Source organism: Notolabrus celidotus, chromosome 7, assembly GCF_009762535.1.
Source record: "Notolabrus celidotus isolate fNotCel1 chromosome 7, fNotCel1.pri, whole genome shotgun sequence".
Taxonomy (NCBI): Eukaryota; Metazoa; Chordata; class Actinopteri; order Labriformes; family Labridae; genus Notolabrus; species Notolabrus celidotus.
In genome coordinates, this window is record NC_048278.1 from 21208393 (window position 1) to 21235020 (window position 26628).

The 26628-nt window shown below is 40.0% G+C and overlaps 1 protein-coding gene across 1 annotated transcript; it reads right to left on the reverse strand.

Moving 5' to 3' along the window:
* Positions 1 to 4617: 4617 nt before the first annotated feature.
* Positions 4618 to 26628, reverse strand: spock3 (SPARC (osteonectin), cwcv and kazal like domains proteoglycan 3). The gene is made up of 11 exons (XM_034688376.1): positions 26494 to 26628; positions 26201 to 26323; positions 14866 to 14905; positions 12812 to 12920; positions 11870 to 11978; positions 11642 to 11750; positions 11275 to 11388; positions 10943 to 11170; positions 9174 to 9236; positions 8944 to 9081; positions 4618 to 6893 (listed from the first exon to the last, which is right to left on the reverse strand). The coding sequence occupies exons 2-11, from the start codon at positions 26321 to 26323 to the stop codon at positions 6736 to 6738; spliced, it is 1191 nt and encodes a 396-aa protein (XP_034544267.1). The 5' UTR covers positions 26494 to 26628; the 3' UTR covers positions 4618 to 6735.

Sequence of the window (26628 nt, forward strand, 5' to 3'; positions counted from 1 at the left end):
TTGAATTATTGTTATTTCCTAAAGTTTTTAAATACACATGTAACATTTAGAAGTTGTGATACCTTTTTAAACCACAAAGCTTCATGATCACAAGGAAGGCAGACTGACCCCCCATAAATCTGATCCCCCTTGAGTGTATCCACAATCTACTGATGTATAGATCACTGCCTCATCCCCTCTAGTTTCTTTCCAATCCAGCATTGACCAGACAATATTCAAGCCACTAAGCAGTTAGAGGTTATTGATGGGAAAGCTCTCTCTGCGCCCTGTTGTCCGCCTCCATAAAACGCAGGAAACCAGAGGAAAACAGCTCAATGGCCCATAGTGAGTCACACCTAAGTGATTTCTGTAGTACTTACAGAACAACCATTCCTGGAAGCCTTTTGTCGCTGGATAGAAGTACAGGAAAGCATGTGCTTGAGGCTGCCTCGACAGGATACAGCAAGACCTGACAGTCTGGATAGGAGTATATATATTTTTTTCTTTACTAGAATAATTCTGTTTCTAGTATGTTTGGTTTTAGTGATAAACCAAGAAAGTAGGATCAGATGTTTATGAGTTATTGGTTTGTTTTTCAAGTGGAAAAAAAATGGCAACCATTTTCTGTCTCCTTTATGCAGGCCACATCCTGTATAGGTTTTGTATGCACCAATCTGCAATAACTCTGCAAGCACCTGTATGGTAGTGTCGCTGATTAAATTTTAGGCTAATACAAAAATTGTATTTTAATCTCTCTTTCATATTTTAAACAATTTATATCTTCACGTATTCTTTGGCACATCTGCGTTTTACTTATTTATTTTGCAGGATAGGTACTGTTTGTCATCCTGTAGTGTTCTCAATACATGCAGAGTATGAAATAATCATTTTCTCCCTGACAGAACAGCTCTAAAGCTTCCAACCATTAAACCTGCTCTGTCCTGCTCCTATATGGATGTATTGTTTGCGCTGACTCAGGCGCAGTAACATGAGCCTGATAAGTGTGTGAGTTTGTGTGTATGTGTGTGTGTGTGCCAGAGAGTGTATTGACCAACAGTGACTTAACCATTAAGGTGAGCTTTACTGCCTCCTCAGCAGCTCACCCTGGAAGCTCAGCTCAGGCCTTTTTTCAGTGCTGCTTACATTCAGCTCACAAAACAAGATTTCACACAAAAGAAAAGCTAAGAGCTGCTTTAGGCCTTCAAAAACAGAGAAAATCTGTTAAATAAACAATAGAAGGTAATGACTGTGAACATGATTATCATAACATGAGGGGAACAGCCCACACATACACATAGGTCATGTTTAATTCAGTTTTTGGCCTCTCAAGCCACCACAGCCATCACCTTTCCTCTGTGTTTTGTAGTGCAACTTAACAAAATGTACTGCAGATAGTTGACTGCTTAATGCTGTGGATATCCTTCACTTCCACAGCTACGTTTAATATGATAAATCTGACTGATGATATTGATTGTATTAAAGCAGTCAAACTTTTAAAATGATGTCTGCCATTGCTTTCATAAGTCTGTATTATCAGCTGTAATTTTTCTCCGGGTCCTCCTATCACTTTATTTCCCCTAAAATAAACCTAATCATATTTTTTTTTGTCTCCCTCCCACTATCTTGATCTATTGAGTCAAGGCTGATTGCTGCCTAAGAATGAGGTGCTTGTGGTGTCTAAGGCACAGAACAATAGGAAACAATACAATATGATAAGGTACGGTGGGTATTATACAATATGAGTTGTTATGAATGATTGGTGTTACGTTAAATTACGTTACGTAACGTTACGTACAGTACAGTATACTGTTCCCATGGGTAAATTTGTCTTTGTTTCAAGTGCTGCTTGCGTCCAACTGCCTCCACAGTGTTGCCTGTTAAAAGAGGTTTTTCATGCCCCTGTTGGCAAGCGCTCCCTTATTGGGTTGATAACTAATCAATCATTCCTTGATAGACTTCACTCTGATTAATTTGTTATGGTAGTAAAATGTAATGGTTGTTTGGTAGTAAGAAGAATATTTTCACATTATGATATAATAAATACATACAAAATGTAATTTAAGTACTTACATTTGCTAAGGTTCAATGATGACTTTTCCAGTTAAAGTGGATATAACAATTTTGCCATAAGATACTAAAACATCCTCAAAGGGACCAAACATCAGAACAAGAATCACCTACATTTTGCTAAATGTCAACTCTAGTAAATCATGAAGACCTGTTGATATGATAAACACAACATTTCAGAAAACACAACAACATTTCACAAACATAACAACATGTTGCCTATCCTCAACACCACAGGGCTGCTTGGAAGCGCCCTTTTTTAAAGGACTTTTCATTCCACCATTTAGATATTTTACTTCAAAAGCACACTTCAAACTCCAATGTGAGGAATATGTTTCATTTCCATCTCACACTAGAAGCCTATAGTGGGTTTTAAACCCAGAACCATCGTATTGAAAGGTAGCTTGTCTATCCTCAACATCACAGGGCTGCTTGGATGAACTTACTTTTGTAGTTCTTTTCATTCCACCATTTGGACAGTAGACTTCAAAAGACCATTTCTTATTACAGCGTGAGGAAAATGTTTAATTGTATTGCCCATAGGCAGTTCATATCAGGGATTTGAACCCAGTATCCTTTTATGGAAAAGCAGAGGTCATATCCACAATACCACAGATCTGCCTGGCAGTGATTGCGTTTTTAGTTATTTTCATTCCACTGCTTTGTTGTAGTTGTTTAAAAGCACATCTCAGCCACATTGTGAGGAAACTGTTTCATTTCCATCTCACATTGGAAGCCCTTAGTGGGATTTGAAACCAGAACCATCAGATTGAAAGGTAGCAGGCCCATCCTCATCACCACAGAACTTCTTAGCAATGCACGCTTTTTCTAAAATCTTTCCATTCCACCATTTTGTTGCCATAGTTAAAAGCTAAACCACATTGTGAGCAAACTGTTTAATTTCTATCTCACATTTGGAGCCCTTAGAGGTCATATCCACAACACCAAAGAGCTGCTTAACACTGATTGCCTTTTTTGGTCTTTTTATTCCACCACTTTGTTGTGGCTGTTTAAAAGCACAGCTCAACCACATTGTTAGGAACCTGTTCCATTTTCATCTCACATTTGGAGCCCTTAGTGGGAGTTGAACCCCGAACCATCAGATTATAAGGCAGCAGACATATCCACCACACAACAGAGCTTCTTAACAATGCATGCTTTTTTAAAGCTTTTCATTACACAATTTTTTTTTGCCATAGAAGCTCAACCACGTTGTGAGGGAAGTGTTTCTTTTCCATCTGACATTTGAAGCCCTTAGTGGGAAAAGAAACAAGACGTGTTGTCCCTCCACTTTCTGTTTTGTGAAATGTTGTTGTTTTCTGTAATGTAGTCTTGTTCTCTGAAATGTTGTTGTGTTTTGTGAAATGCTGTTGTTTTCTCTAATGTCGTCGTGTTCTCTGAAATGTTGTCGAGTTTTGGGAAATGTTTTCTTTTCTGAAATGTTGCTGTGTTTTGTCATTCAGGGCCACCGTAGTATCACCATACAAAAATACCCAATAGCACAAACTTAGGTTGTGATTTTTCTTCTTACAGCAACAAAACCTCATCCTGCACATCCTGAAGGTGATAAAAGAACCTGCGTCACTGAGTATTGCTTGTTCAAGAAACCTGATTTCAGAACATCATAAGTGCTTCCTGCAATTTGAGGCATTTCCCATCAGCGCTCAGTCATACTGTCTCCCCTGCACACCAGCAAATCACTTTTTATTGTTGGACGCTCTCCAAATACAGGCTCACACTGTGAGGAAATCAGATGGTATCTCTGCACATACTGTATTCATGGTCAACTCATAAAGGGACAGAGGAAAAGTGTGCGAAAATGAACCTTTGATATTTACCCAGCCACTTCCCTATGCGAAGCTGCTGCCAACACATACACACACACAAGACTGCACACACAGTGTCAGTTCCTGGAGTAGGCTTTCTCTGAGGTTAGTGGAAAGAACCTGTTCTCTCTGCAAAACAAAAAAGTTTTCCAGTTTAATGAATATTCTTTTTTGTCTTTACTAATTCATTCAGTGTGTTTGTGTTGTGCTCTACATACAGTCATATGATTGTACATGTGTTTGTCTGTGCTGTGTATGCATGCACCTATGGCATGTGTGTTACAGCAGCTCATAAAATATTCACCTGTTCTTCTCCTACATAATGCAGTAATGTTCCTGCACACAGAACTCATTGCAGAGCTTGTCACTCCAGACCACTGACAGCTTCTCTCCTTTTAATCTGGTTTCAAGTGATGCATAAAAACTTTCAACTTTCACCCATGGCAGATGTTCTATTTCACCTCAACTCACCACACCCCTCACGTGCTCCCCCTAAAATAGGGTGAAGATCACACCTTAGTGAAACTTGTCTTTACTCAGTTCCTAAAAATATCAGATTAAACATTTGTAACCTTTATAGCTCAAAACCCATCAATGTGACTCGTATGCTACATTCAAGCTCATAAAATGAGAAGCGAGAATAATAAACATGGAACAGAAACTGGATCACATGGAATCACGAGTTTGCACCACACCATTATGTCTGCGGTCTTAAGATCACTCATGACTCGGCGGTCCACCAAACCTTGGTCAATATAGCTTTTATTTCAGCAAATCATACATACACTGTAAAAAATGCATCTTTATCATAACCTTTAAACACTATCAGAGCTGTGATGACAGTGTGTGATTGGTTGGGAGTGGCTACAGTGTCTGAGGTCATCAAAATGATTTGCATGTCATCACACTCATGAAAACAGCACACTTGAAGACTGAAATGTTTGTCGTAGTTTGTCGTAAAAGTGAATTAACTCCAAGTTAAAAGGAATGATGGGAGCAAAATACAAACAAAAAAATCTACAGGACATTTAGATGGCACTTTGAAAGTCTTAACATTGAATTTCAACTGATATTTGACAGAAACAATGAAGCCCGAAGACAGATTTATGATTAAAAAAGTAACACAGGTGCTCAGCAAATCCCAGGTCTGCATAAACAGTCACAGGACTCAGCAAGAATACACAAATCTGGGATCAGTTTCAACTCTAACAGATATACATACACTATAAGTAGATAGAGCAGATCAAGTACAAATGAAGTAAAGCAAAACACTGTAAGATGATCATTTTTTATATATAAAGCTGTCTAAACCAAAGCTTCCTCTAGCCGGTGTACTAATATATAAACCATTTGTCAAATCCAGCAGAATCTAAGTGTTTTTATGCCTTAACTGTTAAGTATTTCTGTGCTTCTCTACATTCTAGCTATCCTATGTCATAAATCAAAGATCTGAAATATGGCCTATGTCACAAGACCTAAAAAAACACAAGTCATACCAAACCCATGTGGTATGTTAGCTTTACAATATAGCCGCTCTTACACTGTGTATAGACAAGCCTAGTCCAGTTAGCATGCTTCTCTATTACCGCCATCTTTCCTTACCAATAAAAGGCACACCTTACCCATCATCCCCTGCAAGACATTTTCAACAGGTCTGCATGGCTCTGTGGTTTTATCACTGTGCAAAAGATTTACTCCATGTTAAGCCCTAGATTTATTCCATGCTAAGCCTGAGACTCATATCTATAAATTGTAAAGCATCCACTCCATGTTTTCTTCGGAGTGGGTGTTGTGATGTAGGCTGTTACAGAGTTTTCTGTGGCGCAATGAAGCCCAGAAAACATTTCCATCACGCAGATTTGCAGCTCAAGCAGATTAAAACAATGTGAAGTTTAATCTGTAAACCTTTAAGGGAATTTAAATTTCAACCCCCACAGCTTTGTTATATGTTGAGTTCCAGAAAGGTTTAGCCTCTGGTTCCACAGACTGGAACAACATCACGCAGCATTAGACATGCTATAACAAAATCTGGTTTATCTTCTGTATTCATCCAACAATGGATTAAAAAAATAGGTATTTTCCCCTAACACCACCGGCCAAGGAGTGATTTGTTTCCTTTGTTACTGATCTTTTGAGATAATTCAACTTGATTTGTGTCCCTGTGAAAACAGCAAGTATGCTGCTTCTGATTGTTATCCAAACCCACGCTGCTTTTTTTTTTTTTTTTGCCGTAATTCTCCTAATGAAGCATGTCTAACTCTTTTCTTGTTTTTCCACACAGTCACAGTTAAAAAAACAAGATGAAAAGAAACCTAAAGAGTGCAATATTCTCTTATCTACATCATCAACATCCCACCTATACACAGGAACAATTGATAAGGAGCAACAAAAAAAAAAGAGTGGGGATTGGGGAGGGGAGGAAGAGGATGGAGGAATGATGAAGGGGAAATCTCTTTAAACATTGCGCCTCAGGCATCAACACCCTAAGGCGTCAGAGTGCTGCACAAGGACAGGTGACACTAAAAAACACGGACTGTCCAATGAGGGGAGAGATCTTTGAACATATGACCAAATCCAAAGCACTGGATTGGCTTTTGATAAGTCCTTATAAGCTCTCTGGTTGGCTAACACACAAGTGAACAAGTGCCATTAACCAATCATATTTTATACTTAAAGAGGAAGAGAAATCATAAACATTTGCCGGGAATATTTTTCTTTTACTAATGAACAAACAATACACAGAGAGTAGTCCATAGGCTGTTAGTACGATTAAGTATCTGCCTGGGGAGTCACCTAGAAACGTGCAGTTTGACCAAACAAACAGTTTTCTCTTTTTTTTTCTTTTTTGTTTTCTTTTGCAAAATTACGACAGATATTCGTCAGTGTCATCATCATCTTCCTCATCTTCATCGTCCTCGTCGTCCATTCCGGCCTGGTCGTTGAGGACAAATGAATCTTCGTCATCATCAGTGAACAGTGAGTCCCCACTGCCCAGGTCTCCCGAGGACTCTAAAATGACACCTAGTAAAAGAGAAGAGAACAAAACTTACAATTAAAGGAAACCCTTAAAAAATGTCAACCCAAAATTACACAAAATAGCCCAGCTTTGTTCGTTAGGGAAATAGGGATATTCTTTGGGCAGCTTGTTAGCATAACTTAACTTAAAGCAACATAGCATGGCTTCAGGACCATGCTGCACTTCTAATGGCCCTTTTCCACCGGCCCGTCTTAGCCCTACTCTACTCGACTTGACTCGACTCTACTCGGTTTGTGTTGTGTTTCCACGGGCGCGGTACCTCGTGTCAGATACCAGTTTTTCGTACCTGCTCTGCTCTGGTTCCAAGCAAGCTGAGCCGATACTAAAAGGGGACGTTGACGGACTGCTGGCCACTGATTGGTCAGAGGATGTCTTTACAGAAGAGTCATGAGCGCTACATCCAACACAGGAATCAAACCCGCCATTTTTTAAAGACGACATCAGTACTGTACAATGTCTGCATGCAAAGTTCCTCCGAGGTCCATTGACGAGGTCCAGACTTTTTTGGGTCTAGTGGGCGATCAATGGATCCAACGGGAACATCCATTGTTTGTGATTGTTGTGTTTGTGTCTTGTTCAAAATGACGTGAACGTAGTTTCATGCAGCTGTGTTATGACGACCCCGCCCACTGTGAGTCGATACTTGGGCTGGTGGAAAAGGTACCCAAACCGAGTAGAGTCGAGTCGAGTAGAGTCGAGTAGGGCTGGAACTGTGTAGTGGAAAAAGGCATAAGATTGAAGGTTTGCCACCAGAAATTACAACAGCGAGATAAATGACATAGATTGTATGAAACATGGATGTAGCCTCAGTGACATCACACATTGGTTTCTGAGGCCGTGGGGTCATCATATTGAAAATGTTGACCCAACCAAGCTTTCAATGAATCAAACCACAGCCAAAGAGGCGGTGTTGAGGTGGGCCTTTAGCTTCCTGGTAAAAAGCTACAACATGCCACCAGTCTATCAACTTGCCACCAGTTATTCAATTTTATGCCACACTCTTAGCCTTGATATTATTCAAATGGTTGCATTATAAACCCCCCAGTTTGTATGAATGAATCAATGAGTCATATAGCCCATGGTTTTTCGTTTGCTGTAAAAAAAAACAACAGGTATTATAATATGAGCTTTCATTGGAAAGCCTTGGCTTTTGGGGCCAGCCTCCAGTGGGCACTCAAGAAATGTATATGCACTCCCGCATTGGCTTCAGTTTTGAACAACTGAGGTTGCGGTTTGGTTTTGTGCTGGATTTTTACTAAGCTTGACTAACTAGCTGCTATGGTAGCTTTAAATTGAAATGTAGCTCTATTGAAAGTTCAGACAGGAAGAGTATAAAAGCAATCACAGCAGTTGTTTAACTCTCCTCTCCCTAGTTCAATAGCTCACCCGCTTCCAGCTGCATGCTCTGGAGCTGTCATTGGTTAATCAGCGGCGGCTGTCATCCAATAGCTCAGTGGCACGCCCTTATCGTCGGCCTATCAACTTTTTGCTGTCTTTTTAAATGTGTCTCTCTCTTCAGCTAGTTCCTTCTTGCATTGATGGTGCACAACCCTCCACCTCCCCATCTCCACCTTGTCTCCGCAAAGTCCTCAATTCCTAGAATTCATCAACCACCACCACCAGTGTCTGGACTCTAGTGGGATTTCTACTGCTGCCAAATTCACACATCCTACATTCACAAAATGATCCCCATAGAGTCCTTACGCCAAAGACTTCTGTCAAGTTTCATTATTCATTAAGTTGTAATAAATAACATTTAATCTTCAATCTGTGTCTCTCCTGATTGAAATTAAAGACAGATGAGTGGCATCAATATGTCCCCTGAAAGTAAGCAAATTAGCCCATTTCTCCTGACAGTCAGGATTTCAAGTTACACAATTTTATGAGGCCAACATATTGGGGTAGAGAAGAAGATGTGTGTTGACACTAATGTCTAGTGGTTACATCCTCTACGATGCTTTGCCTTTAAATCTATGATATTTTTTCTCTTTAACAAACAGAAATTGACATTCTACTGCCTTGAGGTCTGCTTACCACAGTTTGCAGGGCCATGGGTGCGTGAACTAGCCACCTCGTTGCCATAGCGATCCACACACCAGCACTGGCCACTGCTGCTGTGACACTGATGGGACCTGTAGTAACCCTCCTCATCACAGGAAGGCAGATACTGACCTACAGTTACGAGCCAAAACACATAAAAGCAAAGAGTGAATAGAGGAAACACACTGAGTGTGTGTATTTGTGTTTGAGTGTGTGACTCTCACCAAGCAGTTTTTTTCCTGCTTGCTTTCTGTTGATACCAGACAGCTCTGCTTTACAGGGGGAGTCTGAAAAGAAGAGAGGCTGGAGTAAGAAAATGCAGAAGTCTGCTTTTTCGGAAAATGCATCTGTTTGTGTGAAATGTGCTTCTTTTGTGGACTCTGTTTTCTTTGTGATGTTTGTTATCCAGCTTTAACAAAAGAAAGTTCTCATCTGTAAATGTAGTTTCTTTATAACCACAAACCTCATTTTCCTCCCTGGTCTCATACAATGGTATACTACAGCAATATGTTGTATTTTATTGTGAAGCTTCTAATTGTCCTTTTGTAAATATAGATACGTATTCTGTTATAAAGAATACTATTTTGACTGAATAAGAGATGACTCTTTTTTGCGAAAGCTGGTTCATTAATATGTGAAAAAGTTTAGTTTTTTAACAACTTGGGTTTTGTGTTTAAGCCTTAGCCATCATTTCTAGCTCTTATGATAAAACTGTGCTCACCAAAGCCCACCAGAGAGTTGGTAACACTGCTAAATGGCTAACAAGCCAAGAGCCTGTAAAGCTTAAGGCTCCTGTGAGGAGTTTTTAACTACTTATGAAACAGACTGGAATAAACACTGAGGACTTTTTATGACCTTTGAAAATAAACAAGACCGTTAGCAAAAAAGAAAATAAATAAGACCATTAGCAAAAAAGATTTACAATTTCCTACATTTTTGGTGCCTGTAAGCACTTTAAGGGGGTCGGTGTGACAAAGCAAATTACAGCAAGATGAAGAAAAAGCCCTATTTTTACTTTTGTCACTGCACACATTCATGATGATTGATTCTTTTCACTGCCACAAGGAAGGAAGATGAGATTCTTTATCAGAAAACACATCTTATAACTGTACATTAGAAGATTTGCAGAAAAATAAGAGGTATCACTTTGTTCTCAGGAGGCACCGAAATCAACACAAATATAAAGTTCCCTACAGGAGCTTTAAATGCTCCCTAAGAGATTATCACCCATTGTTAAAGCTGTGCAGCAGCAAAACTACAATATGCATAGAAGTTAGTGAGAGTTTTTGTCTGGAAACATTGAGTGTCTTTCAAAACAAGTTTTGGGAAGCCTGAATGAAAATCTGTTTATGTTTCATGCCTCTTTTTCTCATTACAAAAGACAGCAGTAAAACTGGGACCAAGTTGTTGTATGAAACCAGAAAGATTCAACTCCCCTTATCAAGAGATCCAGATACGTAAGCTTAATGACATCTGTGATTTCATTTGTGTTGTAACAAAAAGATAGATAACATGACAGATCCTCAAAAGTGAAGGATGCTTAGTTTTAATTGGTTATTTAATGCTATAAAAGGGTAAAATACCATTAACTACAGCTCTGTTGACATATGTCTCTTAACAGAGAAAAGGAGGATCAGCAAGAGGAAAGATAAAAAACATAATAGTCATTAAACTTTTCACAACTGTGTGTCTGCTTCAAAGCAACACAAGAATCAGTTAAGCGGTGGACTGTGAGGACATGAGGGTATTTGTTGTTTTAATGCTGAGTTACATCTATGTTTTGGTTGGCTTAAGGGACCGGACATCAATAACATGGCTAAACCAACAGACTCTGACTGCCTGACTCTGGCTCCACAATCATACAAGGTATTCTAGTGTCACTTTTGCTCAACAGGAGAAGGTGAAGTCATCCATCTATATACACAATCAATGGTGTGAACATATTGTAAGTGTTTATCTCTGGGATGCATGTGATTGCATGGAGACACTGTACCTGTGTACCTCTGGAAGCACGTGCACCACTCAGAACTGGATATGACTTTGTCAGCGTGTGTATCACACGATGTGAAAAATGCGTCAGAGCATGGCTCATTCCTGTCCAGGTAGAGGCTCTTGATCTCTGATTGGTCCAGCTGGAGGTCAAAGTTTGTGTCCAGCCGGGAGAACATCCAGCCCAGAGGGTCCTTGCAGATAGGTGATGCCACGACCCCGATCTCAAACTCTGAGAAAAAGTTTAAGAAATTTGACAAGTTAGATGCAGCCAGGTATGAGCTGAATAATGCGTGAGGAAATGCATTTGTGATTTATTAATGCCCTGTGACTCACTGTTCTTCTCTGGCTTCTGGATCTTGACTCTCTTGTGGTTGCCGTTCTCGTGCAGCACTCTGAACCAGTCTCTCAGACGACTCACCACCTCCTTCAGGTCAGACTCACTGCACACTGAGGAACAATAACATTAACTCTTAATGATGATGAAAGGATGCTTTATTGCCCCCTAATCCCTAGTGGAAATGAAAAGTCAGAGTCAGCAGCCCTGAAAGTTGCTGGAATCCAGTATCAGAGGGGCTTTAGTTTGTCAGGAGGGGGCTTTAACAAGGGCTTTGACACCCTGAAAGACCTTTTAATTAAGTAGAATTTACTGTTTTCCTCTGCACCTTGGAGTGTGTGCAGTCATGTGTGCAGACCCGTGTACCTTTTTTCTCTGCAGAGCTCGGTTCAGGCTGGGCGGGGCAAGGACACATGCCAGGACACTTCACAGCGATCTTCTTTCCTGTGATGCACGCCTGGTAGTCCAACTTACACTGAGCAGGAGAGACAGAGACAGGGAAGGAAGTGAAATCAGGATGTGTGTCTGATCAGGAGGAAATGTGACTGTTGGGTGCTCTGTGGTTGCTTTGTGCGTGTGAGTGTGTGCTTGTACTTTGGTGGAGTAGCTGTGTCCATCTGTGCCACAAACAGGAGAGGGGTGAACCACAGGGCAGGGTTTGCACTTTGATCCTGGACTCTGGTACAAACTGGCATCTTTGAAACTAGAGAGGAGATTCAAAAGACTTGTTTTACAAACTCACTAAGAAGTCCGACTATAAGCAGATTAAAACATTTCAAATGGCAACCTTCACTATTCAAACATTTTATTTATTTTCGTTATTGTGGAAAAATGTGAAATATATAAGGCTGAACAATATAGATTGGGGCTGGAGAGGAAAACAAAAATGTTTTACAAGAGAATAAAGAACAAGTTTTAAATAGGAATACAAAATCTTCCTAAAGAGAAAGAAAGGGGGACTGCATCTCATTTTTTCTCTTACATCAATTTCACAAGACAGGACGAGGATTAGGATTTATGTGTGATTATTTACTGATTTCTTCCTCTGTTGTGGAAATTCTCTTGTTGTTACTGTCAGAATGGGAATTGAGGTCAGTATGGCGGTCCTCTGTCCAGTCTGCACTCTCCCAGACTCACATACACATACACATACACACATGCACACACAAAGCCCATTCATATCGTTTGGCAGGACTTTCGTGTCCGTTGTAAGGCGCTGCCAGTGCTGGGGTAATTGGACTAAAAAGTAATGTCACACAACAGTCACAAGAGAGCCGGGAAACCAGTAAGTAGACCAGTTTGAAAAAAAAACTAAAACAAAACAAAACCCCTTCCTCTTCTGTAACTGTGTGAATGAATGAGCAGGAAAACACAAGAGATGGAAAGTAAAAAAAAAAGAGATTCAGTTTTCTCCTAATCCACTGGTATGTGTTTTGTTTTTTCTGGCTTTGTTACCTAAAAGGTAACTGGGAGTGTGTTTGAAGGACAGCCTCAAACTAACACCTGCTTAAAAAAGGAAAGAGTCTGTGAGCTTACCTAACTCTCCTCTGGCTGACACAGGTGGCAGTCTTGAAGTCCTCAGCCACACACACTTTGTGGCGGCTGCATTTGATCTTGAGACAGGGGTCTTTGGCTGGATCAAGGGCTAAACACATAAAATAGAGATGCACAATAAGAACTTCTTTTAATAATGAATCACACTGTTAATGCCTGTGCCACGAAAACAAAGCCTCTCTATATATAACTGTATCTAGAAAGGCTAATAGTATTAGCTGAGATAATTTTCTAAGGTTACATTTTACTTTTGTTCTTTGAAATCTGTGATCAGTGAGATTTGTGTAAGATCTGTGTGTTTGTGTGTGAGATCTGTGTGTTTGTGTTAAATCCTGCCACAGTCTCTTCAGCCACCGGCACTGTCTCTTTCAGCTGAACTCAAAGCCGTAATACCTCTAAGTACACTTACAGCTAAAAACAGATGGAACAGGTTTTAAAGGCTACTTCTGGCCTCACATCACGCTGCACAGTGTGTCAGCTTCCTGTGTTCTCTCACCCAGGGCATCAAACTGATCTGGTATCAGATCTCACAGCTGAGGGCTTTAAAGGCAAGATCTGATTTTAGATCAGAGGGTTCTGATCTTCGTTGGTTGAGAGAAGCTGACTCTGACCGTTTATCAGCCATCAGTGTGAAACCTGTGCTCAGGGTCTGAGGCTGTCAGCTGATCTGAGAACAGTTTGTGAATGACCTCTGCTCTAAAGAACCTTACTGTAATCCATGAGCAGCTTTGGCAGATTATACTGCCTCCATCCTCCGTCGTGCTGTCTAATGCTATTGTTTCATTGACATGTCTGTGTGTTTGGGTGCATGTCTGTGTGTGTGTGATCAAGGATACAGTGAGAGTGTGTTCGTGTCCTGATGTGCCTGAATGTGTGTGGGCTTATCGCTGTCTCTGTCAAAGAGGAAAAAGTAGATGTAGGCTATATAATTCAGATAGTTTGAGAAGTGAAAATACTTTAGACTGGCTTGGAAGTAACATACCTGAAACACACTCCTATCTACATGAACCTACAGTTCATTGTGCAAATGTGAAAATCAAATAAAAGCGTTCACGTGTTCAGAATCCTTTCCTTGCTGCTTCTAATCTTGTTATCTGATGAGCTACAATGACTCACAGGGGTGACACCAATTGGTGTCAATATGTTCCACTAACAAAATGTTTTAGGGTCTAAGATCAGGGTACAGACAATTCATGGTGGTTTAAGGAAGGTTAATCCTATGAAATAACCGGAAATAGTGCCTGTAGCTGTGGTGTTAAGTTACCTCCAGCAAGGTCACGTGTTTACTCCTGATTGTCAGCCTGTCTGTTAGGCCCTGTTTACATTATTGGCATTAGCATGTGGCGATCTGATTACAAGTAGACAGTTTTAAATACAGGTGTGAATGGATTTTGGACATGCTCAGGATGCATTAATCATTAATGCATCCTAAAAACTATGTTTTGCTTCAGTTTGTTGGATTTGGATTGTTGGAATCTGTTATGATGGGACACTTAAGCCATGATTTTTTAAAATCTTTATTTGAGGAAGATTTTTTAAATCTTGATTTTTGGAAGAATCTATCTTCACCTTCGTTACTGTGTCATTGATTTTCTGCACATGTGAATTTGTGAGAAATGTAAGTGACCCTGGATAAATGTTTTTATTTTGAGTTTTTATTCTTTAATGCTGATCTCCTACTAAAGGCTGCAACACCGCTTGAGTGGCAGGGAAATTACACTTTGCAGTGAAGTTTGTAAAAAGCCACTGTTTTACCCTTGGCGTGTATCCCCACTTTGTATTATGTATACTTTCTCCGGGACATTGTGACCACCATCAGTTAATCAGCATTAATAATTATTCACATGATTAAACATAAGCTAAACACTATAAAAAAACATGTTCTATGAATAAACTACTGAATTTAAGAACCTGATTTGTTCAGTTTCAAAGCAGTTCTTGCTTTTTTTTTATGTCCTTTCATGTGTTTTTGTGTTTTATCACAAAGCCAACAGTACAACAGCACAAACACCGGAGGCTCTCTTCCTCACACCCACCTTGATCGAAGGGCTTGGATGGAGTCCATGTTCCAGGCTCCTGAAAACAAGATACACCGATAAACAAAATCATGAATATGACATTCACATGACAGCAAGAGTTGATAGTGCATTACAGATCAAGCAGTCATACAAACCTCCACTTCCTTTAGGAGAAAGCATTACAGAGAGAGAAAATGAGGAATTCAGTTTGATAGTATTTCTTTCTATGAGTTGAGACTTTGCATCAAGAACACACTGATAGAAATTCAAAAAAACATGCATCAAAACACGATCAAATAACACATGGAGCATGCTGGTATTTAGTAATGACAGCAAAATAGTTGCCTTTATGTGCCTTAAAAGGGGCCCGCTGTGTCTTTATGTGTCTACATGTGCTGCTTATTCTACCTCCATGTATCCCTTAAAGGAATTTTATAAGAGAGGAAAACGAATCAAGTGTACAGGATGAGCAGTTCAAAGCTATAAAAGAAATATTTACTTTCATTTTTTAGGAATTAAGAAAGTATAAATTGTATTCCTGAAGTATTACCAGGTATTTTTTTTAAAGGCTATGAATAAGGTCAAGATAGATTTAATGTCAGATGTTTTCTCAAACATCCGTTTCATATTGAGTTTATGAGCAGCCTGTAAAATGTGCAGTGCATTGCAAAGAAGAAATACATAAATAAGCCTTTTGGAAACTACATTTCAGTCATATGCATCCGACTGACTGAAGTCTTCATTCATACCCAAGGATTTTGTACAACAGAGTACTCTAGAGTAATAACACTTTCCTGAATTAGTACACTAAAGAAGCTTTGAAACGTACCACGTGTTTGCACATGAAATTTGAATATCTATGAGAAACCATTGAATCCAGACTCTGAGTCATACAGAGACTTCCAGGGAAAAGAAACTACTCAAGTGTTGAAGGATAAAATGTAAAGAGCTGTAATTAGTTCTGTATACAGAAGAAGCCAAGTAAAGAAATGCATGTGTGAATGATGTTAATAATTATGAATATATTTCCACTATATAAAATCTTCTTACAACAGAGAAGTTTTAAAAACCTTCCTAGATGGTCAAATGGATCAATCCGTTGCCAAGCAACATGCCTCAACAGTCTAAATAAGGAGAGCACAGAGGTGAGTGATTTGCTGGCTTTTAATAGAAGGCCAAGCGGGAGACACACCCAAGGGTGCTGGCCTCTGATGCAAACGTGGAAAGAGCTTCAGAAACAGCGAGCTGAGTCTGTTCAGAGATTTGATTCACTGGATTTTTCACAGTTCTCGCTCTATACTCAACACTACACCTTGTGCCCCCTTTTTTTTCTGTCAATGATGACCTTTTCTCTTTGTCACATCTGTACTCTTTCATGGTGTTTCATCACACACAACTCCAACTCTTTCTCAGACCAAGGTTATTATAGTTAACGAAAACTAACGAAATAACGAAAACGAGAGGTGAAAAAACATTTTCGTTAACTGAAATAAAAATAAAAACGAGGCTTCACAAAAAAACGAAAACTAACTGAAACTGTATTGTGAGTTTACAAAACTAACTAAAATAAACTAAAATGATAGAGAACATGTCTTTAGTTTTCGTCTTAAACTCAGTATTTTGAGTGGATATGTAATAAAGTCAGAGACTGATCGGATGGACGTCTCTGCTCTCTGCATCTGCGCGGGAGCGCGCCGAACGGAGCCTGCAGCTGACGGGCGCGCGCACTCACAGCGAGGCAGAACTGCAGGGGGATTAAATCGAGACGAACTCTCTCGCTCCGACTACCTGCCCTGTTTATAACCGTTCCTGTGTGAATGCCCAACAAGTAAGTATAATGAGACGGAGAACTGACTTTTCCTGTCCATAAGCATTCACGTGTGTTAAAACTCCCGAGAGAGAAAATAGACGCCATGAGCGCATGCGTCATCTCATATTATGAATCACCCATATGATCCTGTTCTGTTCATTTATCATTATAAGTGTTAATGGTTAATTGGTGGCAGTGGTATTAGAGTGATATGATTATTAGTATACTTGTAGTGGTAGCATCTGAATCATTATCTCTGTATCAATGATTATTGTTCATTGCTTATTTTATTGTTAAGGATGTATCAGTGAATCACCATATTATTTAACACTATAGAGGGTCAGTAATGCTAGCCTAAGTGTCCATATTGTGACCATCACCCTTATGTTTGTGTATTTATTTGATGTGTTTCCGACCACACTCATACCTATTCCTCTGTGGCCTCATTGGGTCTGCTGTACTGTTGTGCTGTACAAGGAGAATATTCACTAAACGGTTAAAGCTCCCTCCTGTCTCCTGTCCAGTGTGTTCTGACCGACACCCCAGGGAGAGTACTATCCTACAGAGTATCCACCAGTATTCCCTATTTTTTAGGATATGAATTTTTTGTTTGTTTTCTGCCAGTTTCACTTCAGTTGGCTCATTCGCACAAGCAGGCACACGTCCACACTTTGCCTGCAGAGCGTTAATGGCAGCGAAAGTCAGGAGAAAGCGGCAGAGCCCCATTTGGGATTACTTTGAATATGACTGTCTCTGATAGGAGTAAGTGCCTTGCAATGGAAGGTGATAAAATATGTTGAAAATATGTTTCTCAAGGGGGAAAATCCCACTAATCTTAAAGTCCATTTGAAAAGCTCACACAAGACGGCTAACCTAGCATACCTTGTCAAGGCAAGAGAGAGCGGCCAGGCCCCTTACCCTGAAACAGAAGCTAACCCCCGGCCAGGCACACAGGCAAAAAAGACTAAAACTAATACTGAAACTAATAAAAACTAAACTAAAACTAAGCATTTTCAAAAAATAGAAACTAAACTAAACTAGCAAACCCGCTTCAAAAACTAATTAAAACTAAACTGAAATTGAAAACAAAAAGTCAAAACGAAATAAAAATAAAAACTAATGAAAAATGCAAAACTATAATAACCTTGTCTCAGACACACGCACACACACACACACACACACACACACACACACACACACACACACACACACACACACACACACACACACACACGCATCACATCACAAACACACACACACTACACACTTAGTTCCTGTAATGTGATCTTTGTTGATCTTTGTCTTACAATCTCAAAAAATTAAGCTACTTTATAAGTGAATGACATAATTCAGTTATTGGTATCAGGAAACTACTAACTGCATGCACATAGCTTGGCACATACTTTTTGTAACTGTGTGCAAATAAAATACTTTTCTTCTCTCTAGTTCTCATCACCTCTGTGTTTTGGTGTTAGGTGCCAGAACAAATAGGAAAGGGAGGGAAATAGGAGGGATAAAAAAAACTTCTTATCAGCAAAAATCCCACGGTGTCGCTTTAAAGAGACGACAGACTGAACCACCCAATAAGACCCAGTGTTTAAGACTTTTACACTACAATGCTTTACGAATTTGTTTGTTTGTAAACTTTGTTTGTTTCCTCAATATTCGTTTCCTCTGTGGCTGTTTGGCTTTTTTTTTTTATCAAGGTGTCAGCTTTTCTTCAAACAGCTGACAAATGTTAGCTTTGTTCTTGTTTTGAAGGTGCAGTTTCAGCAACATTTCCTGTATCATCAACCACAGAGGAAAACGTATACAATAACATGATTGTTGACTGGGTTTCACGATGGTGGTGCATGTTTTTGTTGTGTATCTCTAACTTATTTTCTGCCCTTAATGGATTCATACTCAGCACAGCAAGCAACTAATGAATTGTTACACCTCTATTGACTCCCATTTTGCTTCATTGCAGAGGATGCATATGACCTGCTACTCAACCACCCTGAACTGGTTTCATGCCACTAAATCTTTAGCATGATGTTAAGTTATATATATGTCTTTACGGTTTGTGTACCATGAACTTTATTTAAAGATTAATGACTTAACAGCTCCCCAAAGGTGAAGCCAAAACATTTTGAGTTCCCTTTACTGGCTGACTGCAGTATAGGTGAGCCCCCTCCATGTTAACAAATGGGACACAGGGCAAGCTTTAAAATGAAAATACACGTAAAATATTTTTTTCTTAAACATGGTATTGATCATCAAAGCTAGTTCTCATCATGCGGATTAATTTCTGATTGTTTGAGGAGAAGTAGCCTGCAGGTTTGGTTAGTTATTTAATGCTTTAAAAAGGAGCATGACTCTATTATTGATAGCTCTGTGTTGACAAATGCAGCTCCGGGGTTGCTGTGTGTAACAGATTAGCAGTTCTAAGAAGTAAAGGTGTGCAGTTGAGGCAGGCCTTTAGTCTGTCTGCACGTTCTGAGATGAATTGATTAATTAAGGGGTTAATTTCGTTCAAGACAAGATCAGTTGTGATTCTGTGTCTGGCGGGCCAGTAAGACTCTGCAATGTATGGACTTCACAGCAGTGGGGGGGGGGGGGGGGGGGGGGGGGGGGGATTATTTAAAACATTTCTTCGCAGTTAAAAACAGACCCAACACTATTTAGTATGTATATTAAATTCTAGAAATGGAGACAGATTGAGAGCAGATTAAATATAATTGGCCACACAAAACAAACATCATCTGAAGGGAATTATATGATGAAATTTCCTTCATCAAGAAAAAACTGAATGCTGTTGAAATGTTTATAAAATGTTTGTAAGTGTTTGCTATGCATTTTTACTGTTTTGTCTTTAAATCGGTAAGGTACTTTGAATTGCTCTTTATATGAATAGTGATTTATATTTATATACTTTAGATGAAAACTGTTATGTTTTGTTTTTTTTGCACCAGGCTGTAAAATTTCTGCTGTATAAATGGGCATTATCACATGGGTGTTAATGGGGTCTCCTAGGCTTTTGGAGCCAGCCTCAAGCAGCTTAAAGAACTGCAGTTTCTAGCACTTCCATATTGGCTTTTTATTGTAACATCCCAGGTTGCTGCTTGGTTCAAACCTGAGGGATCTTTGCTGCTTTATCTGTAAGTTAAATGTGCGTTTTGGCAAGCAGAAATGGCAGGTTGCTGTGCTGAGTCTGCCTACAAACGTCATCACCAGCACAACATGTCAGCGTCTCTCATACAAGGGTATATTGGATAACTCTTTGTACACAAGTAGGAAATGGAGACAAAATGTCCATCTTTATGTACAGTCAATGGTGTGTACATGTTTAGTGCAAGCATATTTCTGAGCCACACCTCCTAATAATTAAACACCTTGTCTCACAACACCCTAATTATTCTTTCTGAAAGTATGACTTAAATTGTCAAGGAGTCTCCCTCTGTCTCCCTTCCTGCACTCTATAAGGTGATCAGGGTCAACTCTTGCCTTTTTCTCAGCTGTAATTAATTTCTGTTGCTGCTTGCTCTTTCTGGCCTTCTGCATCTTCATGACAGATTCTCCATTACTCATTATATCCTCTCTCCCTCTCTACCTCCCACTCCATAGGCCCATGTTCCTTTCTTTTCGCTCAGTACTTTAACATCTTAATATGAAGGAAGCCCACATGCTGAAAGCTTTGTAGAGATAAAGCCAAACAGAGAGGTGCTTTTGTTTCGGTTCAGGATGGTCCCCCTCCAGCACTGCAGATCGTGGAGTCTGAATAATGAGAACATTGCATTATGGGGCCGAGCCCTCCAGACCAGTCAAGACAACAAAAGTGCTCGCGGTGTGATTTCATAATGGAATCAACGGATGCACGCAAATGCACACACACAAAAAGGCCACTGAAACACGCACATATGCGCTTCCTAATCCACACAGAGTTCTATAAACAAACAAACTTATCACCACAACTCTGACTGGAGTGCCAGAATCTGTCAGCACTACAAAACATCAAATAACAGGGTGAATGCACTCCACTGCACATGCATGCAACCAGCCTCCCACTTTCCAAAACACACAGAAAACCCACCCAAAAAAAATCGACAATAGGTCTAATGGCCTCCTGAGTGAATACTAAAAATAGCTACTTTTCAATTTATCTCTCCATCTCGTTCCACCTCTTTTCCTCTCTTAGGGTGTTTTTCACCACATGTGCAAAAACACACACAAACACAAGAGAGCAGGTTTCAGCCCTGGTGGTTGAAGTGCTAATATGCTTTTGAGCATAGTGGTTTTGAATAATTTTACCTGCATGTCAACGTTCCCTTCTGACAAGCACTTTTCTCACCTTTTTTTCCCTTTCCTGTCTCCTTGCTGCCTTCCCCTCTAACCCTAACAGTAGAAATATGTGCATGTTTTCATTGTACTGGCTCTGCTTGTCTTGCTCAAGCTTGTCGCCTGCATGCACGCACACAAATACACACCAAGGTGCTTTGAAGTGGAAAAGGCCTCCAGCTCTGTACCTCCCCTACATCACTCACCCTCCAAAGCCCGAGCAACACAGGACGAACAAGCACGGTAAAAACTGCAGAAAGAGGTGCTGTGAGAACAGGATGAAAGGTGTAATCTGCTCTAATGAGGCTTTTCTAAACAAGACTCACTCTTACTCCTAAGATTCATGGTGTTTGTCTATTTTTTTCTCCTCTTCATCTTTTCTCTTTACTATGTGGCAGTGATGAAAGCAAGCCAAAGCCAAGCAAACTGAGCAGAATGTCTAAAACAACTTGAGATGGCACCGGGGCAGCACAGAGAGCCCTGCAGGCCCCACCAGCCATTCTTACAGGACGTACTGTAAATCAGTGGCCAAGATCCTATCGAGTGCACTTAACGGAAGACCCACTTATGGGTCTTGCTGAAAGATGAAAGCGACAGGGCATGCACAAAATGTACAATCTAAATCACAGAGAATCGTGATTCTCCACCGTCCCAAGGTTGAGCAAGAACTTAATCCTAAACTTTAATACCCAAACTTCTCAAAGAAAACCAGCATGAAGCCTGGAGTATAAGCAACAGGGTTATGTTTCACAAGCATGTCATGAATCCATCATCTCAATCTATGTGTGTTGGGTCCTTTCTTGGTTCTTTGTTAGCTAGCCAGGTATTAGCCAATTATTTCATGTAGAATATAGATACAAGTGAAGGAAATGTCTTAAGAGAGAATGTTGCATTTTAAATTTACTGAAAGCTAATGTCTACAGTTCAGTACAGTATCACTTAACATCTTTTTCAGAAGTTTTTTCATGTCCAAGCATTGGTAAATTATGCAATTCTTTTTGCATTGTGGCTACAATTAGGAGACTACTTTCCTCCACATGAGTGTCCTTTCTATAGCCATTAGTGCAGCTCTCCAACACTAGTAAACATTTTTACTCTCTGTTTTTTTAAGGCCAACTTTAACATGAATGGTTCTTAAGCACACATGAGGAAACACTTGCATCAGGAGTATTAACACAATTTTCAGTGAGTATTTGATTCAGCTTACCCGATGGACATTTTGTGGTATATTGAATGATCTTGTTATTAAACTAGTATTTTTTTAAAAAGCAATATTCGATTTTCTAGTTATTATAGTCATTAAAAACCTTTGAAATCAAGTGGTATGATTTATCTCTTCAACATTTCACTCTGAACATTTTTTACAGTTTATTAGCTCTGTTGCTTTGTTTCTTAAGCTAGCCAGTAACTGGCAGTTAGCATGGTTTAAAGAAATGTTACTATTTAGCAAAAAGCAAGTTTTTCTTATATTATGAAGTGTAGCCTGCTCCACTGTAAACTTGTTTTAGTCAGCTAATAGAGCTTGAACATGATATGGGTTATAAATAATACCTAAGAACAATGTTGCCTGATATAACTGGTCTTCAACAAGTGATGTTTAAATTGGCACTAAGTAAACTCTTAATCTCAATAAAGGTAGGATACATTTCAACTTATGAAGATGGAGTGGAACCAGCTCCAGTTCCTTAAGAGTACATTTTTGGGTATAATGAAGTAGGCTTATATTCCCTTCTCATATGCTCCTTTCTACTCATGCTCTTACCCTTTTTTGCCCCTTCTACACCTGCAAATATACTTTTGATGTATCTCAGATGTGTTATACTTGTCCTACATGTTCACAGTGTGCAGTATGTCTCATGACAATACTGTTGTTGCCACCCCTTATTGCAAACCGTCATCTCTAGCTGTAACCTATGTATGCAGTGCGTGACTCGTACTGTATCCGAATGCATGTGTGCCATTAGGCGGGACTTTATTAATCAGACTGACATCAATTCCAACCACAGTACATCAACATATTGAATTTATCATGATAGAGGAACATAATTTTTTTAATGTGAGTGCAGAGGCACTGCCAACTGCTCAAAACACTATAGGCTTAATTTTCTACTTTTATTACTGTATCCTAGCAAATATGTTTTCATTGGACTGCAGTTATTCTAAGCTACTTAAAATTTGTGCCACTTAGATGTGAGCATCTAAATATTTTTTACTACTCAAAACCAACAAAGTTACACATGACTTAAACCTAAAAATAACAATTGGCCTGTATTTGTACAGGGTTAATTCATGCTGTTCCAGGGAAAATATAGTAATGGCACAAGTCTAATTGGCAACAGACCTGCAAACAGCAAGGTTAGTAAACTTGTCTGTTATGTCACTGTTTCCATTGGCTACCTTTATACACTGTAAGACCCATAGGTTCCTATATAGGAAAGAATGCAAGAACACACAGTAACACAAAGACAATCTGGGACACAGCACTGAAACAGGAAATGAAATGCATGCTCTTATGGAGAACACAATGCTCTACCTCTAATGCCTGAGCCTCAAGGTTAAAACTCAGACATGACTGCACACAGTTCATCGCCTGTTACTCTACTCTCTTTAACCTATCTATCTATCTCAGAAAGACACGCACACGGGTCTGAAATAGTACAGCACATGGCCAATCACATCTCCTCTCTGGCATTTGGTCCTGACACCTCATTTGCATAATCCAAATCCTGCTCAGTAGTTGAACCTGAGGTGTATCGCATGTGTCCACCTGAGCAGGCTGGCTCTCGCAGCTTAAATGTGGCAGGGGAAGGCGAGGAAAATCAGAGCTGCAGAAAGGCTGTTACTTCAAAAATAAAGTTTTAAAAAGTCCACACTTGCCGTTAACTTCAACAGAAAGTTTCTCCTGCTTTTTGTGCTCTCTGACATCAAATACATCATGGGCTCTAATTCCCAGAAAAATCCGATTGCTTGTGTGCAGCACGGTGGTAAAACGATTCATTAAAGCTGGTCTGAGAGCAGAGGGTGTTTTCTCTAGTGCATTGTTGGTCAAAGTAAAGCTTCTGAACAGAAAGGCTTCTGCTCATAATTTATGTGTGCATATGCATTCATATATCTTCTTGTGCGTACATGTAAATGAGAGCAAGTGCAAGTGTGTATAAATCACTTGTGCTTGTGTGGATCCACTTACTGCAAATTGTACTTAAAAGGAAGGTATCCTCCTACCAAGCTTCTTCTGAAACCCATGTAAAGCATATATTTGAAAAGACCTTTTATGTAGAGTTATACTCCTAATTTCAGACTTAAATTTGAAAACAACTGTGCTGCACACTATCTGTTATTTTGAGCTGATTAATTTTCATTATAATCAAAAAGCAACAGTGTTGTACAATGCATAATTGGGATCACACTTATTAAAAAACAACCATCTTTTTGGACATTTTGAAAGGCTGATTCCAAATAAATATATTTAGGTAAGTAAAAAGCAAGAAACACTAACTTGGCCGTGGATTGTTCTAGCATGGGTGGAGATCTGAGGTGGAGCCAGATATAACTTTGGTTTCCTGATCTATAAGCAACTATCAAAATTCAAATCTGAGCTCTCCGTCTGAACTATCAGTGTCATAAAAAGACAAGGTTAGCTATCAAGAAAAATATTTCATCCAACATTCAACAATATGAAGCTGGTAAAAACCAAAGCTACTTTGAAATATAGTGCAAGAACCTCATTCTGGCCCCTTTCCCTTCAGTACAGCATTTTAGGTGGAAAACTTTATGTAACTTTTTCCAAAATTTAGAAGAAATGTACAACAGGATTTGAGGAAGTACACTGAATACATGGCAAAGAAGGCTTAACAAAATGATTCATTCAGTTTCACACAAGTATTTCAGCCCTCTGTATTTATAATCAGAGCCTCTTAATGAGCTGCTATTACCACATGATCTGAACAAGCAAAGTGATTCCACACAATCAGGTACACCTGCTGGCTTTGTCATCCCTGAGGCAAGGTTTGAGATGTGGATCAAGGGTTATTAGTCACATGATCTGCAGATTAAATCAGACTGAAATTCAGTACCAGTACTTCAGTATCATCATGTCTGCAACTAGAACCCTTTAGTTTGTTATCATATGTATGTACATTCATATGAACTGTACAAACTGCACAGCCAACAGGAGTTACTAGTTTGAAGACTGAAGCTTGATGAACTCAGTCCTGACTGCGCTGGTTGTCTTTACTTTCCCATGGCCAGGTGCTGCAGAACATAAACACTACACGGGGAGATGAAGAGGGACTATGCAGTCCATCAGCCCTTCATTTTAACACAGTGGTTCCTCCCCATTCAGCTTTGATCTGGGTTTAGTCTCCAGCAAACTGCCACGCGTGATCAAGTCAAGTTTTAAGGCTTTGCAGCAGACATTCAGGGCATGAGCATCGTAAGCCTGCTGGGAGGCACGATTGGAGGGTGCATGGCAGGTAAGCTGTGTGCCATGAGCACCAGGAGCCGGCAGCGTTACTCACCTTATATAAACATGTCACTCAGGGTAATGGTGGCTGACAACATCATGACACTCAGAAGCAGCCTAATGAAGCAGGTATCAACACAATCACTGCTACAGTGCTGGATTTAAAAAAAAAAAAATCCCATAGACAGTGTACTGCACGTGCTCTGCTTTGACTCTTTGTCAAATTGCTGTTATATATCCAGCTGGACCTTATGCTTTCGTCTTGACATAAGGATCGTAGGCCTGTCTCATTTTTAAACAATACAAGAGACATGCATAAAATGGCTAACATGACACTACTCTGATATCTCTCAATACCCGATGTAAAACTGTACATCCTCCTGGTTTCCCTGCAGCGGACTCCCTCCCTCACACCTGCCACAATAATTAGGCCCCATTTTCGGGGACTCGGTGTTGCTTTTTGGTGTGCGATGTGCGTGTGTTTCGCACGGGCCTTGTAGCTCTCTCTATGTTATCGCTAAAACAACACTCAGGCCAGGATTGTAAGTGTATTAACTATCTCAGAGGATCTAGAGACAAACGTGTGACAAACACCACACCACAACGGGCCCCGTGACGCGTCGCATGGACACAACAAGAAAACGAGGAGCGCATGATCACAAGCCAATGAGGGGTGGCTATAGGGGAGAAAAACGAGGGGGTGGATATGGGGGGGTGTAAATGAGATAATGAGCAGGGTAAAGGAAGCTAATACTGTGACTTACATCTCTGAATTTATCCCATCTTCCCGAGAGCCACTTATCATCCAAAAAATTGCCGCTGTCTGAGCGAGCGGAGACGTGTCCAAAGGCGACGGCGCACACACACAGCAAGGCGACGCTCAGCATCTGCGGACACACAACAACAACAGTGCGGAGAGAGGAGGACATCAGAGCAGGCTGGAGGACACCGCAATCGCGTGGAAAACAGGCAGTTCAAACGGATTCAGGCTAGCTAATAATGCTAATCAACAGCGCTGAATGAAATCACGCGGAGGTGTTTTTTTCCCCTCTCCTACCTTGTCGCATCAACCGCTCTCCAGACTGTATGTGCTCGCTGCCGTTTTCTGTCACAAGTAATAGCAACTCTCTCTCTCTCTCTCTCTCTCTCTCTCTCTCTCTCTCTCTCTCTCTCTCTCTCTCTCTCTGCACCG